The sequence below is a fragment of the Medicago truncatula genome, chromosome 8, assembly GCF_003473485.1.
Source record: "Medicago truncatula cultivar Jemalong A17 chromosome 8, MtrunA17r5.0-ANR, whole genome shotgun sequence".
In the NCBI taxonomy this organism is placed as follows: Eukaryota; Viridiplantae; Streptophyta; class Magnoliopsida; order Fabales; family Fabaceae; genus Medicago; species Medicago truncatula.
In genome coordinates this window covers 47,958,645-47,972,635 of record NC_053049.1, presented here as the reverse complement: position 1 = coordinate 47,972,635, position 13,991 = coordinate 47,958,645, and the positions used below count along the sequence as shown (strand labels likewise).

Here is a 13,991-nt window from a genome sequence, read left to right as displayed (position 1 = left end):
TTGAATCACCTCTTTTTAGTAGGCGAAATAAAAGAAACTAAGTACGTAAATGACGATCAGGGCCGTCTTCGACAATTTAGAGGTTCGGTTGTAATCTTGACAATTTTTATTTTAATAATAATTCAACACCATAAATTGGTTCAAACATAACTTTTACGCTTTTACATACAAACAAAGAAACACTTACCTATAAAGAATGAATAATTGATGGTAAAATTGTTATCTTCCATACATTTAATTATAGAAAAATGACATTTAGTGAAAAAATTTATCTTGTTTTATCCTTCACCCCAACAATTAGAACCCTATTGTACAAATATTTGAGACACTCATAAATTGAAATCCAGGTCCACAGAGACATGATGACAGCTCACATGGAAAAGATAGTACTTTATTAAAATTAATAATTTTTCCTCTTAACATGTATAAATATACTACTAGTTTAAGACAATAAACAGTTTTTTTTAGTTGGTAAAATTTGACAAATAAAAATAGTAATAATTATGCATTTACACATCAAATAACAATTTGTTGTACGTACGGTCAATGTAAAACGGTGCATAACAAATCTATCTTTCTCATTCTTAATAGCAAAGAAAGCAGGCATGAATTGAAGTAGCTAACTTCCGGTCAAAATATTATTATTGGATTATCTTATTATATGCTGAATTGAAGATACAGGATGCGATTTTTTCTGCTACACACGCGCCTGTCTCTTTCTGCCGTTTATTCAATTAAACTAACTAACTAACGTAACGTAACCCTATTTTATATCTAACCTACCTTTTTCCAACCATTATTTATACCCTCCATTCTTTCTTTCTCCCTCCACAATTACACTTTCATTTTCTCTCTCTACACTCTCACTCTCTTCCTTCTCCTCTTTCCAAATAATAATACGAATGGAAGACTTCAAAAATGATACCAGGAAACGAGTTCGTGACGACGACTCGGATGCCGACTCTTACGAATCAAAGCGAGTTCACTCAGGTTTAGATGATAACTCGTCCGGCTCGTGTGTTGACTCAGACGGGTCCGAACCCGTTCAAGTTGAACCCGATTCGTATGAGGTTAACGAGATAAAAGACGATATTTTGAACATTCTCGACGAGACAGAAAATGTCACAACCGTGCAGGGTCTTGACTCTGTCATCAAGAGCTTTGAAGAAGAAATACTTGCTCCGGGTCAAGATTTGAACCCGACCCATGTACCCGTCTCTGACAATTTAAACCCGAACCTAGGATATCTACTGGAAGCTTCTGATGATGAACTTGGTTTACCACCGACGGTGACGCCAAACGAGGAAAAAGAGTTGCCTCAAATCAACGATTCGGGTCGGGTTGGTCCAGATGGAGTTGATTTAAGCGGGTTCTTTTGGTTTGAAGAAGATATTCGTAACAATGAAGCGTTTGGGTTCATGGGTTATGACGCCGTCGCCGATGATAACGGTGGCGGTTATGTAACGATTGACGGACTGTTTGATTATGCTGACCCCGGTGATCTTTTGTGGCGGTCGGAGACGTTACAGGCTATGTAGAACTGTCCGGCACGGTGAAATTTTGTGACGCCGTCGCCGGAATGTTTTAGGAAGAACATATGATGACGTAGGAGGGTAGATGTGAAAATTTTAGAATTATGAAAATTTGTTGAATAGGCCCCTGACTTGTTCGATAATTATTTTTTGTTCTGAAAAATTGTGTTTTAATATGTGAATGTGAATCTAGACATATTTTAAAAAATGATTAAAGAAAGAGACATATGGTGAAGTCGTTGATTCCAGATTCAAAATTTCTCTGTCAAAACATATATTTACTTGGTTGTTTATATTCATGAAAAGAATTTTCTATCAAAATAATAAATTTATATGAATATTTAATTTAGTTCCTTACCAATGAAGGAGAGCTCTAATATGAGATCATATTTTTTATAATGCTAGTGAACTTAGCTCAGTAGGTAACAACAATATATAATATATGTAAAATTTATAGTTTAAATTCCAGCCATCATCATAGAAAAGAACATCATTTTCATTTTTTAATATCATTTTTTTAGGTCAACCTTTTGATTCTTATAGACAGATATGGAGCCAGAGGAGGATCAGCAATGAACAATGGCCACGATCTTTATACATATATGCAACTATATTTTTTATCTCTAAATACTTTTTTTTTTTAAAAATTTATATGATATTGCATAATAATTTTTTTATTCAATATATTGGATTTTAGACACATGTTTATTTATAGACTTATGACCACAATAACTTAACATAAAGAAAATAAAATTTGTCAAAAAAAAAATAAAGAAAATAAAAGGCCAGACTCAAATTTACGTAAAAACCATAATTAATTCTTAATTATAATCCAACATATATTCCCATAAAAAGTTATGAAGCATTAAATACATCTATTAATATAAAAAACAAAAACATAAAAAATGGGGCAGAAAAATCTTTTACGTACTAATTACACCTTAAAAATTGTAATATTTTCTTATAATTAGAATAATTCTTTTTTTCTTCATATATAGGACCGAAGTCTAGAGGAAGTATTTTGGAAATAAGTATAAAGATTCATGCAATTCCACTGTCAATTTTTTAGAAATCTAATCTGATTTTTCTAACGTGTAAATAACAGAATCAGAGTATTTGGAGTTCTAGTGGAGTGACGAGTCAATATAATTAATTGTTTTAATATAATGTTTAGTTTCGTTTTATTTAGATTTAAGTTTATTTTATTTAAATATTATTTTCTTTTAGAGCTATTTTACTTCAATTGTATATTATTATATTTCAGGAATGAATATTTGATGGATTGAGTCTTAGAGCAAAAGAAAGGGGTTTGGAGCTGATTCGGAGACAAAAATATGTCTACCCCAAGTCAGAAGCTTGGCACGGCCGTGCCACCTCCTAGGACCACCTTTTGCTGCTTTTGCTTAGATTTTAAGCTACTCTATTTTTAGTTTTACAAAAAAGCCCGCAATTTCTTGTGGAACATTCTAGTGATGCAATTGCTTAGATTCTAAGTCGAATGTAAACTATAAATAGAGTAGTTAGCCATCACAAATATTCATCTTTTATTATTGGAATTCAATAAGTGACAATTGTCTTTCTTAATAAAAGTTCTTTTCTTTTCCTTTACTTTCTTGTTATTTACTTTTATGATTTTCTTCTTCTTCTCCATGTCTACGATGAACATGAGTGAGTAGACTTCTTTTGTCTTGGGATTGTTGGATAAGTCTAATGACATAATCCTAATCAAACCAAGCTTTAACTCCAATTTCTAATCTAAATTCACCGTTTTAACATGAATTAACCATTATCAAACTGTGGAAACGAAAGTGAAGGGTTTGATAATTGTTAATCCATCATCTCAAATATCAATTAATAAAACGAAAGTGTATCTTTGATATTCGAACAAGTGAATTTAGACAAGGATTGTAAAGGGAGTGAAATAGTCTTTGCAATCTTTGAGACATATAAGTTTCGAACTTCAAGGATTCTAATAGTAATCAAGTCAGCAAAATAGGCTTGGTTGCTAAAGAAACCAAAATCTAATAGTAATCAAGTTAGCGAAATAGGTTTGATTGCTAGAGGAACACAAGAGAAACTGTCTTTAGAAGTTAGGTCTAACATAAGGTTCTAGGTTTAATAGTTTGATTTGCGAAGGATTTGTCACTATGATGGACCAATGATCCCAAGACTTTTTTATTATATTATCTTTCAACCGTTTGAAAACCCCAACTTTGCAACTTAATTCTCTTTTAATCATCAATTAAAGTTAATTGAATTAAACAACTCTCTGTCGGAACGATACTCTCTTTTTACTACTTCGATAGAACCGTACACTTGCGGTTTTATCCCATCATGGAGAAGATGAATTTTCAAATTTTGTGAGGTATGGTGGAGATTAGAATTTTGCTATTTACCCAACACAAAACACTCGTGTCCAACTGAATTTCCAAATATATCTTGCGTGAGTTAAGTCACGCAGCAGGACTTAACTCACACACCTAATAGAGCTCAGCGTGACTTAAGTCACGCACCACCGGTCTGTGCGCGAGTTAATTCATGTAGGTTGGTCGGTAGCCTGAGCTCAAGAACACACGTTTTTTGGACGGTGGTTAGGTTTTCAACCTTGATTCTACACGATTTTTTACAAGTTTTACACGTTTTTTTTACTACATTTATTGTAGTTAAAACATATGTTACCATTCTCACCTATAAATACCTTTGCAAACTTCCCCATTTCTTCACACCATCTAACATTCTCACTCTCCTCCTCACTCTCCCCCCCTATGAATCTTCTTCTTTTCCTTCTTTTTTTAGTCTTTATTTTGGTGTAAAAAGAGGCCAATCTTGGGGTAAAAAGATGATTCGTGAGCAGCTTTCTTGGGGTAAAAAGAAGCAGATTTAGTTTTACCCCAAGAAGGTTGGTTTTCTTGCGGTTTTTGTTTTGTTTTACCATATGAAGGCTGATTTTTTTGTGAATTTCTTTTAGTTTTACTACATAAAGGTAGGTTTTATTGTGGTTTTTTTTTTTCTCCCGTAAATTTAGTTTTACCCCATTATAAATGTAATAAGAATTATATTAATAAAATGAGATTTTATATCTATCATTTTTGTTCCTTTATTTTTGTTAATTTTTGCATTTATTTTATCATTGCGTATTGAATAAATAAATTCGAATAAAGACTAATTAAACTCAGCGTGAATTCGAATAAAAATTACGTATTAAACAAATTCGAATAAAGTTGTGTATTAATCAAACCAGTTTAACATACACATGTGCTAATTGTTGCGTGAGTTAACTAATGCATATATGTACTCTTGCGTGACTTAAGGCATGTTATGAGAGTTAACTAAAGCAGGATTAACACGTGCATTAGTTATCTCAAGTAGGGGTATTTTAGTTGGGTGGGAGAAAAATTTGTTAGGAGAAGAGCATAGTTCAATAGATTATGAAATGTGTACAACGAAGGTCCAAACTAGAGCTTTGGGCTTAAAAAATTTGAGTCAAACAAAAAAATTGGTAATAATAAATCGAATTCAGGTTCTCCCGGATAATTTATCTTTCGGTGAAGCCATTAACCACTATAGTTTTTTTTTTTTTTTTTTGTTACATTAACCACTTTAGTTTAATCACTTGATTCATTAAAAATATCATACATGGCAACATAGTTTTATATGTTTCTCTAGTTGAGATTTTTTACCAAGAAACACCCTACACATCTTTTTTTCCCCTTTTTCTTTCAATCTAAATAAGTGATATCCACATATATCAAGTGTCCTTTTGTGTTTTTTTCGTAATTTCATCGTCTAAGTGCCGCGTTGTGTTGTTCCCCGTCTTGTGTGGCATTTTTTGATTTCATATCTAACTGTGCGGTATTCGTTTGGTTCCTATTGAAGATTAACTTCAGACAATCACAAATTCAATCAATGATTTAGACGTCAACGTTGCAGATCTAGAAGCATGAGTATTCTGGTGATTTAGTTTTTATCATATTATTTGTAGGCATTTTGCCGTTGTATGCTATTAACTTGGGTGCTGTGAGTTTGTTTGCAGATTCACCATTTACTTTTTTAGCGATATTGATCATGTTATTGTCTTTGATGTATTCTATCAATTTGATTGGATGAATATCGTCTTGCTTTTTTCGAAAAAAAAAATGTTTCTCTAGTTGAGTTCGTAAACATAAAGGACCCGTATAACCCCTTGTCCAGGTTCAACTCTTGGTATTATAAAATTTAGATTTTTTTTTTTATTTTGTTTGTCGATATGTCTGCACTTTTTATTGAATTAATGCATATAATTTACGAACGATAATTTTTTATGAAATTTTGATTTTTATTAATATCATAGGTCTATAAATTATATACTTTTTATTGTAATAAATTATACTTAATTTTAATGACACCAATAATATAATAAATACAATATAAATTAATTCTTATCTTTTTGAATGACACCAACAATATATCTATGAAAAACTTGTTAAGGGTATAAATTGAAAGTAAAAAATTCACATCCAAAACCATATATTCTCTTTATATGTAGATAAAGTCAAGTTCATTTTATTTATCTTTAAAAGTCTTACAATAAAAGTTGTTTTAGGCTTTTATGAATGAGAAACCAACTAATGATTTTAAATTGGAAAGAGTTAGCGTCAATGTGATCCACTCTCTCATTTATTTTTAATAGGTGCATAATATGGCTGAATGTTTTGATAAAAGCTATGATGGAGGCTCGTTTATTTATTGGTTAGTCAAAGGAGATGCATATTTATCATTTGTTGATGATATTTGATGATAAATTTTAGAAGTGCATCAAATTGTTTCAAGCAATAAAATAGTAAGTTATTGTCTCTACAAATTGTTGTTTTCGACTTAGTAATTAAACAAAATTTAATTAAAAACATGAAATTGAAGAAATTGCGAAGACTTCTTGTTTCATTAACAAAAAAGTAAAAATACGGTGAATGACGAAGGCAATTAGGACCTCTCTCTTCCTCTCCGTCTCCCTCCCTCCCTCTCTCTCCGTGGGTCAAGTAAGTTTCTAATACTAAATACTGTTTGAGGATTATGCTCACAACATCTAACAAGTAAGTCTTATATGTGTTACAACTCAAGGTTCCTTCATCAAACATTGCTCCCTAACTTAGTAGCGAACTTACATTCTCACAAACATTAGACTTTATATATACTAGCGTTCATACAGTCAAGAGTGCCAGTCTATTCCATCTTGATAAAAAAAAAAAAAAAAGAATTTATACCGTGTTTGTTACATTTGTTTTAATATTTAAATTTATTCTTATCTATTTGTCACATGTGTTGTTTGTATTGAAAATTGAAAAGAAAAATTCAGTCTAAAAGTGTTGAAAGAAGTAGTTTTCTTTATATATATATAGTATATAAGTATAAATTATAAATAGTATAAATATAGATATGGAAGACTTGCTCATGGGTGTGTTTGTATCATAGCGATGTGAAGTGTTTAACCCTGCCTGCTCAGAAAGAAAACAAAACACGACAAAGATATTTTATTTTTTGCGTTTACAATGTTTTTTTTTTCTTCTTGCGGATGCAATGCCAAATATATATATAAAGTTAGGATTCAAACCTCGGTCACTGAAAAAAAAAAAAAAACAGAAATATCTATTTTACCTCACTGACTCTACACACATATAATAGTGGAATTCATATAACTTATTACGTATACAGCTTAAGTTTGTTACGATGTTCCGATAATATTGGTAAATCTGTTCCTATTCCATTAGGTTATTTTACGTGTATATATAATAACATGTACGACACCTTGTATACATGTTCATCACTTTTCTCTCTCATTGCTTGGCATGGCTACAAAGTTGGTAAATAACGGCTTAGCTGAGGATGAAGAGAAACTTCTCTCCGTGAAGGTTGATCATGATTATTCTCATATAGGAATTTGTTTGAATGAAGAACAAGTGGAAACATCAATGATGATGAAGTGTTTGAAGACAATGGAGGGTATTGCTAACAAGGCATGTCAAATGGGTCGGTCTGATCCAAGGAAGATTATATTTGCCGCAAAAATGGGTCTTGCTTTGACTATTATCTCCCTTTTGATTTTTCTCAAAGAACCCTTCAACAAAGATATTGGTCGTAACTCTGTTTGGGCTATTCTCACCGTTGTAGTTGTCTTTGAATTCAGTATAGGTACGTAGTCATATTTTTCATTTATTATGCAAGAGTAATATTTACGTTTTTTTCAACTTACAAAATAGAAATAAGTTATTTTTCGTAGATGAGAAATTACGAAGTATGTTGATCACTTGATTTGAAATTAGAACTATTGGTTTTGATTTGAAACCATTTTGATGAATGATTATTTATAAGCACTATATATATACATTGTTGACTAAGGCTTTGTTTGGAGGGAGGAGATGATGTGGCTTTAAGGATTTGGAAATTTTAGAGAAAACTTTCTTCTTTAGGGTAAATCTCCTACATTTTTTGAAAGATTATTTTTTTAGAGAATGATTAATTAATGCAATTGATATATTTTTAATTTAAAAAATATTATAATAACATAGATTTAGTTTGAAGAATTGGTATAAACCCTCAAAAACCCTGGTTCAATGCAAATTTTGAGTTCCTTAGACGAGATAAATTTTGTATTTTGAAGAAAACAAAACTCCTAAAACACTCCCATCACAAAGTCCTATATTTTTTTTTTACATGCTCCTCAAAGTTATCCCCTAGTAAGCCTAAGTTGGTCATATTTGAATTCAGACCTGGATTTTGTCGATTTAATCTCAAAATATTTAAAGTCATATGTACGGTTCCGATTAAGATCAAATGACCTATGATGCCTGACTTCCGCGATTTGCTGATTGCAACAAATCGAAGTCCATTCAAATTCACTTGAAATAATTTTGTAGATAGTTGTTTTGTTAATTACATATTAATTGCTTAAGCATAAGTAATTTTCTGAGGTGGTTTTGAAATTTGAAACATACATGACATGGTAAATATATATATTTTTGAATGCTTTCAATTTGTTCTTGTCTATATTGGACACATGGGATGTCTTTAATATGAAATGTCGGATCTTCAATGCTTTCAATTTATTTTATGATAAAAATGCAATGGAATTTTGCAGGGGCAACTCTGAGCAAGGGGTTTAACAGAGGATTAGGGACATTGTCAGCTGGAGGACTTGCTGTTGGAGTGGGAGAGTTATCAGCATTGGCTGGAGAATGGGAAGAAATTATAGTTATTATCACTACATTCATTGTTGGATTCTGTGCTACTTATGCAAAACTCTATCCAACTTTAAAGCCTTATGAATATGGTTTCCGTGTGTTCTTGATCACTTATTGCTACATTACAGTATCTGGTTATCATACTGGTGAGTTTCTTGATACATCTATAAGTAGATTTTTGCTCATTGCACTTGGTGCTGCTGTCTCTTTGGGAGTCAATATCTGCATATATCCTATTTGGGCCGGAGAAGATTTGTATAATCTTGTGATAAAAAATTTCATGGGCGTTGCAACATCTCTAGAAGGTATTTTTATAACATTTAACTTGTATTTACTATATACTATGAAATTACAGTGAATTGATTGAATAACTTTGTTGAACTTGTTTTCAGGGGTTGTCAATCACTACCTTCTGACTTACCAAGCAGCTGCTGATGACCCAGTTTACAGTGGCTACAGATCAGCAGTTGAATCTAAAAGTAACGAGGAAACATTGGTATTGTCCACTTCACTTTTCCGTCTCTAATTAACTTTCATCAATACTTATTTGCCATTTTAATAGCTCATTCCCATGTGTTTGTGATTGTAGTTGGGATTTGCTGTATGGGAACCACCTCATGGTAAATACAAAATGCTTAAATATCCATGGAAGAATTATGTCAAAGTAAGCGAGGCTCTTAGGTATTGCGCGTTTGTGGTTATGGCCATGCATGGATGCATACTTTCTGAAATTCAGGTACTTCAAACCTTTTATGTAACACTTTTTTGGTTCTTAGTGTATAGCATATCAAACTTACTTATAAAATCCATAGCCAAATGTCATTTCAAAAGTAGACTACATAAAGTTAAAATGAAACATAAAAATATAGTTAGAAAGTAAACCAGAATATTTGTTTTCCTTACTAGTAGTTTACTAAGTTCAGTTCTCTTTTATGTTTTATAAAGTGTCTTAACTAGTTTATTTGTGAACTCATTTTAATTTTTGTTCCTATATGTGCAATCAATTTCAATGTCATCCTAACTATCATTTGTGATTAAAGCTGTGAGATGGACATACCCTAAAGTATCGATCGGAACTATGTTAAAAATGCTTGTCACAAATAGGCACCAAAAATATAATGTTTGTGACTGATTTAGAAGTTTGCTCCACCTTAAACCCACATCACATAATCTTCTTATCTTATCTTATTCCTTAACAATCTTAGAAATACTAAACTTTCTTCTTGATATATATATATATACACACATATATAGGCCCCGGCTGATAAGAGACAGGTTTTTCACAAAGAGCTTAAGAGGGTATGTTCCGAAGGAGCACAAGTGTTGCGCGAACTTGGAAACAAAGTCCAGAAGATGGAGAAGCTGGACAGGAGAGATTTGTTGCACAAAGTGCACGAGGCAGCCGAAGAATTGCAACTAAAGATCGATAAAAAATCTTACCTTCTTGTCAATTCAGAGCTCTGGGAAATTGGAAACCATTCTAGAGAGGAAACTAATGATGATCTTCCTGAAGGCCACATTAACATGGATGAAGACAAACAATTTCTAGAGTACAAGTCTCTAAGTGAAGCAGCACTTGATCTCAGATCAATTGAAGTTCAAAACAATTGGGATGAAATAACTAGAGATAATAATAGTAATAACCATGATGTGCCTCCTTCTATCGCCAATGAAAACATGTTCGTGAAACAAACATCTTGGCCTGCTCATGTTTACTACAAACCAGAAGTCAAAGCAAAAGAGGAAGTATCAAAAACTTATGAAAGTGCAAGTTCGTTGTCTCTAACGACATTTACATCACTATTGATTGAATTTGTAGCAAGGCTTCAAAATTTAGTGGATTCATTTGAAGAATTGGGTGAGAAAGCTAACTTTAAGGACCCCCTTGAACAACAAGGTGCCATAGCATCTGGCTGGTTTAGGAGGAGATTGTTTAACTGCTTTATATCCCAGGATTGACAAATGGAGTATGAAAAGAGGTAAATTTTCTTAACAAGTAGATCAACTCCAGAAATTTCCATAAAGTTTTGAAACTATTTGATATTTCATCATGTGACATCAAATGGACTCATAAAAATGTTTTAAAAATGATCAGAAGTGAACCTAAAGACGACGGCAAAGTTGGTTGGATGCAGCGGAGGATGGCGACTGCTCATTAGAGGGAATGTTATTCCTACAAGGACTACAACGCTCAAATCAACAAGGCATTCAAGAAAGTCTATAAGATCAACCGAAAGAGAAAACATAAATTTCACATGGGACGAGGGTCCTTTATATAAATGTGGTATAATGGACTCTAGGTCTGAAATGGTTACGATGTTCCAATATATCTGAGGGAATCACAGTGGTCATGTGATTGTCATTAGAGGTTCATATTTGATCACGAGAATTTGATTCTCTGCACTACCATTGATCCTTAATATGACAATAATCAATGACTGTATTTAAGAATTTTAACATTTATCCTGAATTAATAAGCATAATACCTTTACTCAAAAAAAATTGAACGATCTTAACTCAGTTACTCCTCGAGTAAAATCAACAAGAAATAGGCAATAACTTGCTATAAATAAACTTATTTTTTAAAAGAATATATATATATATATATTTTTTTTTGGGTTAATATGTCTTTACCCCCTCTAATTTGGGTTAATATGTGTAATTATTTTTATTTTTTTTTAAACATGAGTAATGGACACCGACGTGGCACGCCACTGTGTAATTATTATAATTTTTTTTAAAACTGAATTAATTTTCAAAAATTTAAAAATAAGAAAAAAAAATCAACTTTGGATTTTTTTCAAAAAAAAAAAATCAGAAAAAAATTAATATTTTTTACCAAAACATTCAAAAATTAGCTTATATTAGTTTTTTCGAATATTTTTAAAATTTTAATTTAATTTGGATTTTTTAATTTTTTTTCAAAAGTTTCAAAATACAATAAGTTTATGAATTTTTTTATTTTATATATAATTTTTTGGGAAATATATATATAAAGAAAACAATCCCTTTCAGCACTTTTGGACTTGCTGTTTCTTTTCAAAAATGCCCTCAATTTAAAAAAAAAAATCTGAATTTTCCTAAATTTTTAATTAAATTTGTATCCAGAGTTTTAAAAATAAAAATATTTTCCAGATTTTTTTTTGTTGACAAAATTTAAAAAACTTCTTTCACAAAAAATATATATTTCCAAATTTTCGAAAATAATTTGAATTTTTTTTAGAAATAAATTTTTGAAATAAATTTTAAAAATTTATGGAAAATTAAAATATTTTGAAATACATTTTTTTCGTAAATTATAAATTTTGGAATTTTCGTAAAAAAAATCCTGAATTGTTTTTTAACTTTTACAAATTTAAAAAAAAAAAATTGAAAAAAATTAATGATACAGTCGGCACGCTACATAATCAGATATGCATAGTCAGCATGCCACGTCAGCAATTATGCACAGTCACATGGGTCAGGGGCTAAAATCAAAGAATCTTATTTTATAGGGTTGGAATCTAAACTTTTTTTTTACAGGGGGTTAAATCGGAACTTGCCCAAATTACAGGGGGATAAAGACATATTAACCCTATATTTTTTATAATAATGGCCAAATTACAATTATCGGAGGTTAAGATTCGAACTTGATTCCTTTGAGATTACAAAATGAATTTATAACCACTGAACTGACACCTCTCTTGGCAGTATAAAAAATTAATTTTTTGGGTACATTGAAGCATAAATAAATCTTAAATTATCGTGTTTACTTGACGATTGTTTCGTTTTCGTTTGCCTACTAAATCAAATCTGTATCGTTGAGGCATTATCTCATTAGAAGCTCAGATGTGTGTGGCTGGTTGTGGTTTTCAGGAAATAGAAAATCATCTTTTTCTGACGTTCCCCTTCTTTGGTCAACTTTGGCATCTGGTTTGAAATTGACTTTGTGTTTACTATGCGGATCATTATAATATTGTTGATCATTTTTAACAGTTTGGTACTGTTTCTGGTGGCACCATATCTATGTGCTCCCTCATGCATTTGGTTTGGTTTGCTTGTGTGTGGGTGATTTAGAAGGAAAGAAACGACATGATTTTGTGGTAAAGAGAACTACCCCGTGCAACTCTTGGAAAAAGTGAAGCTACTTTCCTTTTGGTGGTTTAAAGCTCATTCATTTATTTTTTATTATAGCTTTCATAAAATAATTTTTAGAAAATTGAATTAACAACATGATAAATGATCATAAAATACTTCAAAAACACTTAACTTATTTTGAAAAAACATTTTACATTGTTCGTAATTTACAAAATAAAAATGAACTCTCCCCTCCATTCCCCTCCTAAATCCTCAATCTAAACACACCCCAGTGACTAGAAATTCACCTTTTATAGTGAATATATGAGGAATTCGGGTTTTAAACCCCAACCCTCAATATATAATACAATGTTCTACCATTGAGTTAAACTCGTATGGATAATATCATTGTTGCTTTATAATATGACGATGAATTTAATTAGCGTATCTTGAATGTTTTGATTGAGTAAAAAAAAAAAAAATGTTTAGTGTTTAGTTTTTTTTTTTTGACAAATAATGTTTTGGTCTCTCACAAAAAATATGGATGAACAAGATTAGTCCCTAACGAAAAAGAAATGACTCGACGATATAAACAATGTTATATGGTCCCCTACATATATATGATGAATGATTAACATATCTTGAATGTTTATAATTAGCATATTTTTTGTGAGAGACCGAAATAAATCTTCAATCCATATCTAAAATCTATAGACCGAAGGATTCAAGATACCAATTTTTTCGAGTGACAATTTATTGAGTTTTGGATTTTTTTAGGTACCAAATTAACCTAAAAAGTTGTCGCAATGGCCTAAACATTTTTTTTAAAAAAAAAAAATACACGTGAATCATTCATTGTATGACATTTGCACTTCCTTTTTTGTGTTGGACCAAAATAAAACTTTACTTATAAATATATGTGACCATGAAGATCTTTATTATAAGTGATAATTTTTCTTCTTCTTCAAATTTATTGAATAATTGATGTGTCTAATATATAATTTAGATGAAATATATTTGTCAAAAGAATATAAACTAATATATAAAAATTATTGATTAAAATATATTCCAACATCCATTATAAAAGGTTATTGTAGTTAGACTACGGGTCTACGACGGTGAATGAACAAGACGATTCACATGTATTGTTTTCTCAGTACAAGAATCTCAACAGTTTGTGTATAATAAT

The 13,991-nt window shown here is 31.0% G+C and overlaps 2 protein-coding genes across 2 annotated transcripts; both read left to right on the top strand.

Moving 5' to 3' along the window:
• The first annotated feature begins 818 nt into the window (after positions 1 to 818).
• Positions 819 to 1,780, top strand: LOC11417010 (uncharacterized). Its single transcript, XM_039829484.1, has one exon. It carries the CDS (start codon positions 903 to 905, stop codon positions 1,536 to 1,538), a length of 636 nt encoding a protein of 211 aa, XP_039685418.1. The 5' UTR covers positions 819 to 902; the 3' UTR covers positions 1,539 to 1,780.
• Positions 1,781 to 7,516: 5,736 nt separating this feature from the next.
• On the top strand, positions 7,517 to 11,069 carry LOC11417009 (aluminum-activated malate transporter 9). Its single transcript, XM_003630795.3, has 5 exons — positions 7,517 to 7,697; positions 8,644 to 9,051; positions 9,139 to 9,242; positions 9,336 to 9,482; positions 10,001 to 11,069. Exons 1-5 carry the CDS (start codon positions 7,532 to 7,534, stop codon positions 10,703 to 10,705), a joined length of 1,530 nt encoding a protein of 509 aa, XP_003630843.2. The 5' UTR covers positions 7,517 to 7,531; the 3' UTR covers positions 10,706 to 11,069.
• Positions 11,070 to 13,991: the final 2,922 nt, after the last annotated feature.

Excerpts from the sequence above, each read along its gene's own strand:
- LOC11417010 (XM_039829484.1), top strand. The coding sequence starts at position 903 with ATGGAAGACTTCAAAAATGATACCAGGAAACGAGTTCGTGACGACGAC.
- LOC11417009 (XM_003630795.3), top strand. The coding sequence starts at position 7,532 with ATGGGTCGGTCTGATCCAAGGAAGATTATATTTGCCGCAAAAATGGGT. Across the intron at positions 9,243-9,335 it reads AAAGTAACGAGGAAACATTG|TTGGGATTTGCTGTATGGGA; the intron begins GTATTGTCCACT and ends TTGTGATTGTAG. Across the intron at positions 9,483-10,000 it reads GCATACTTTCTGAAATTCAG|GCCCCGGCTGATAAGAGACA; the intron begins GTACTTCAAACC and ends ACACATATATAG.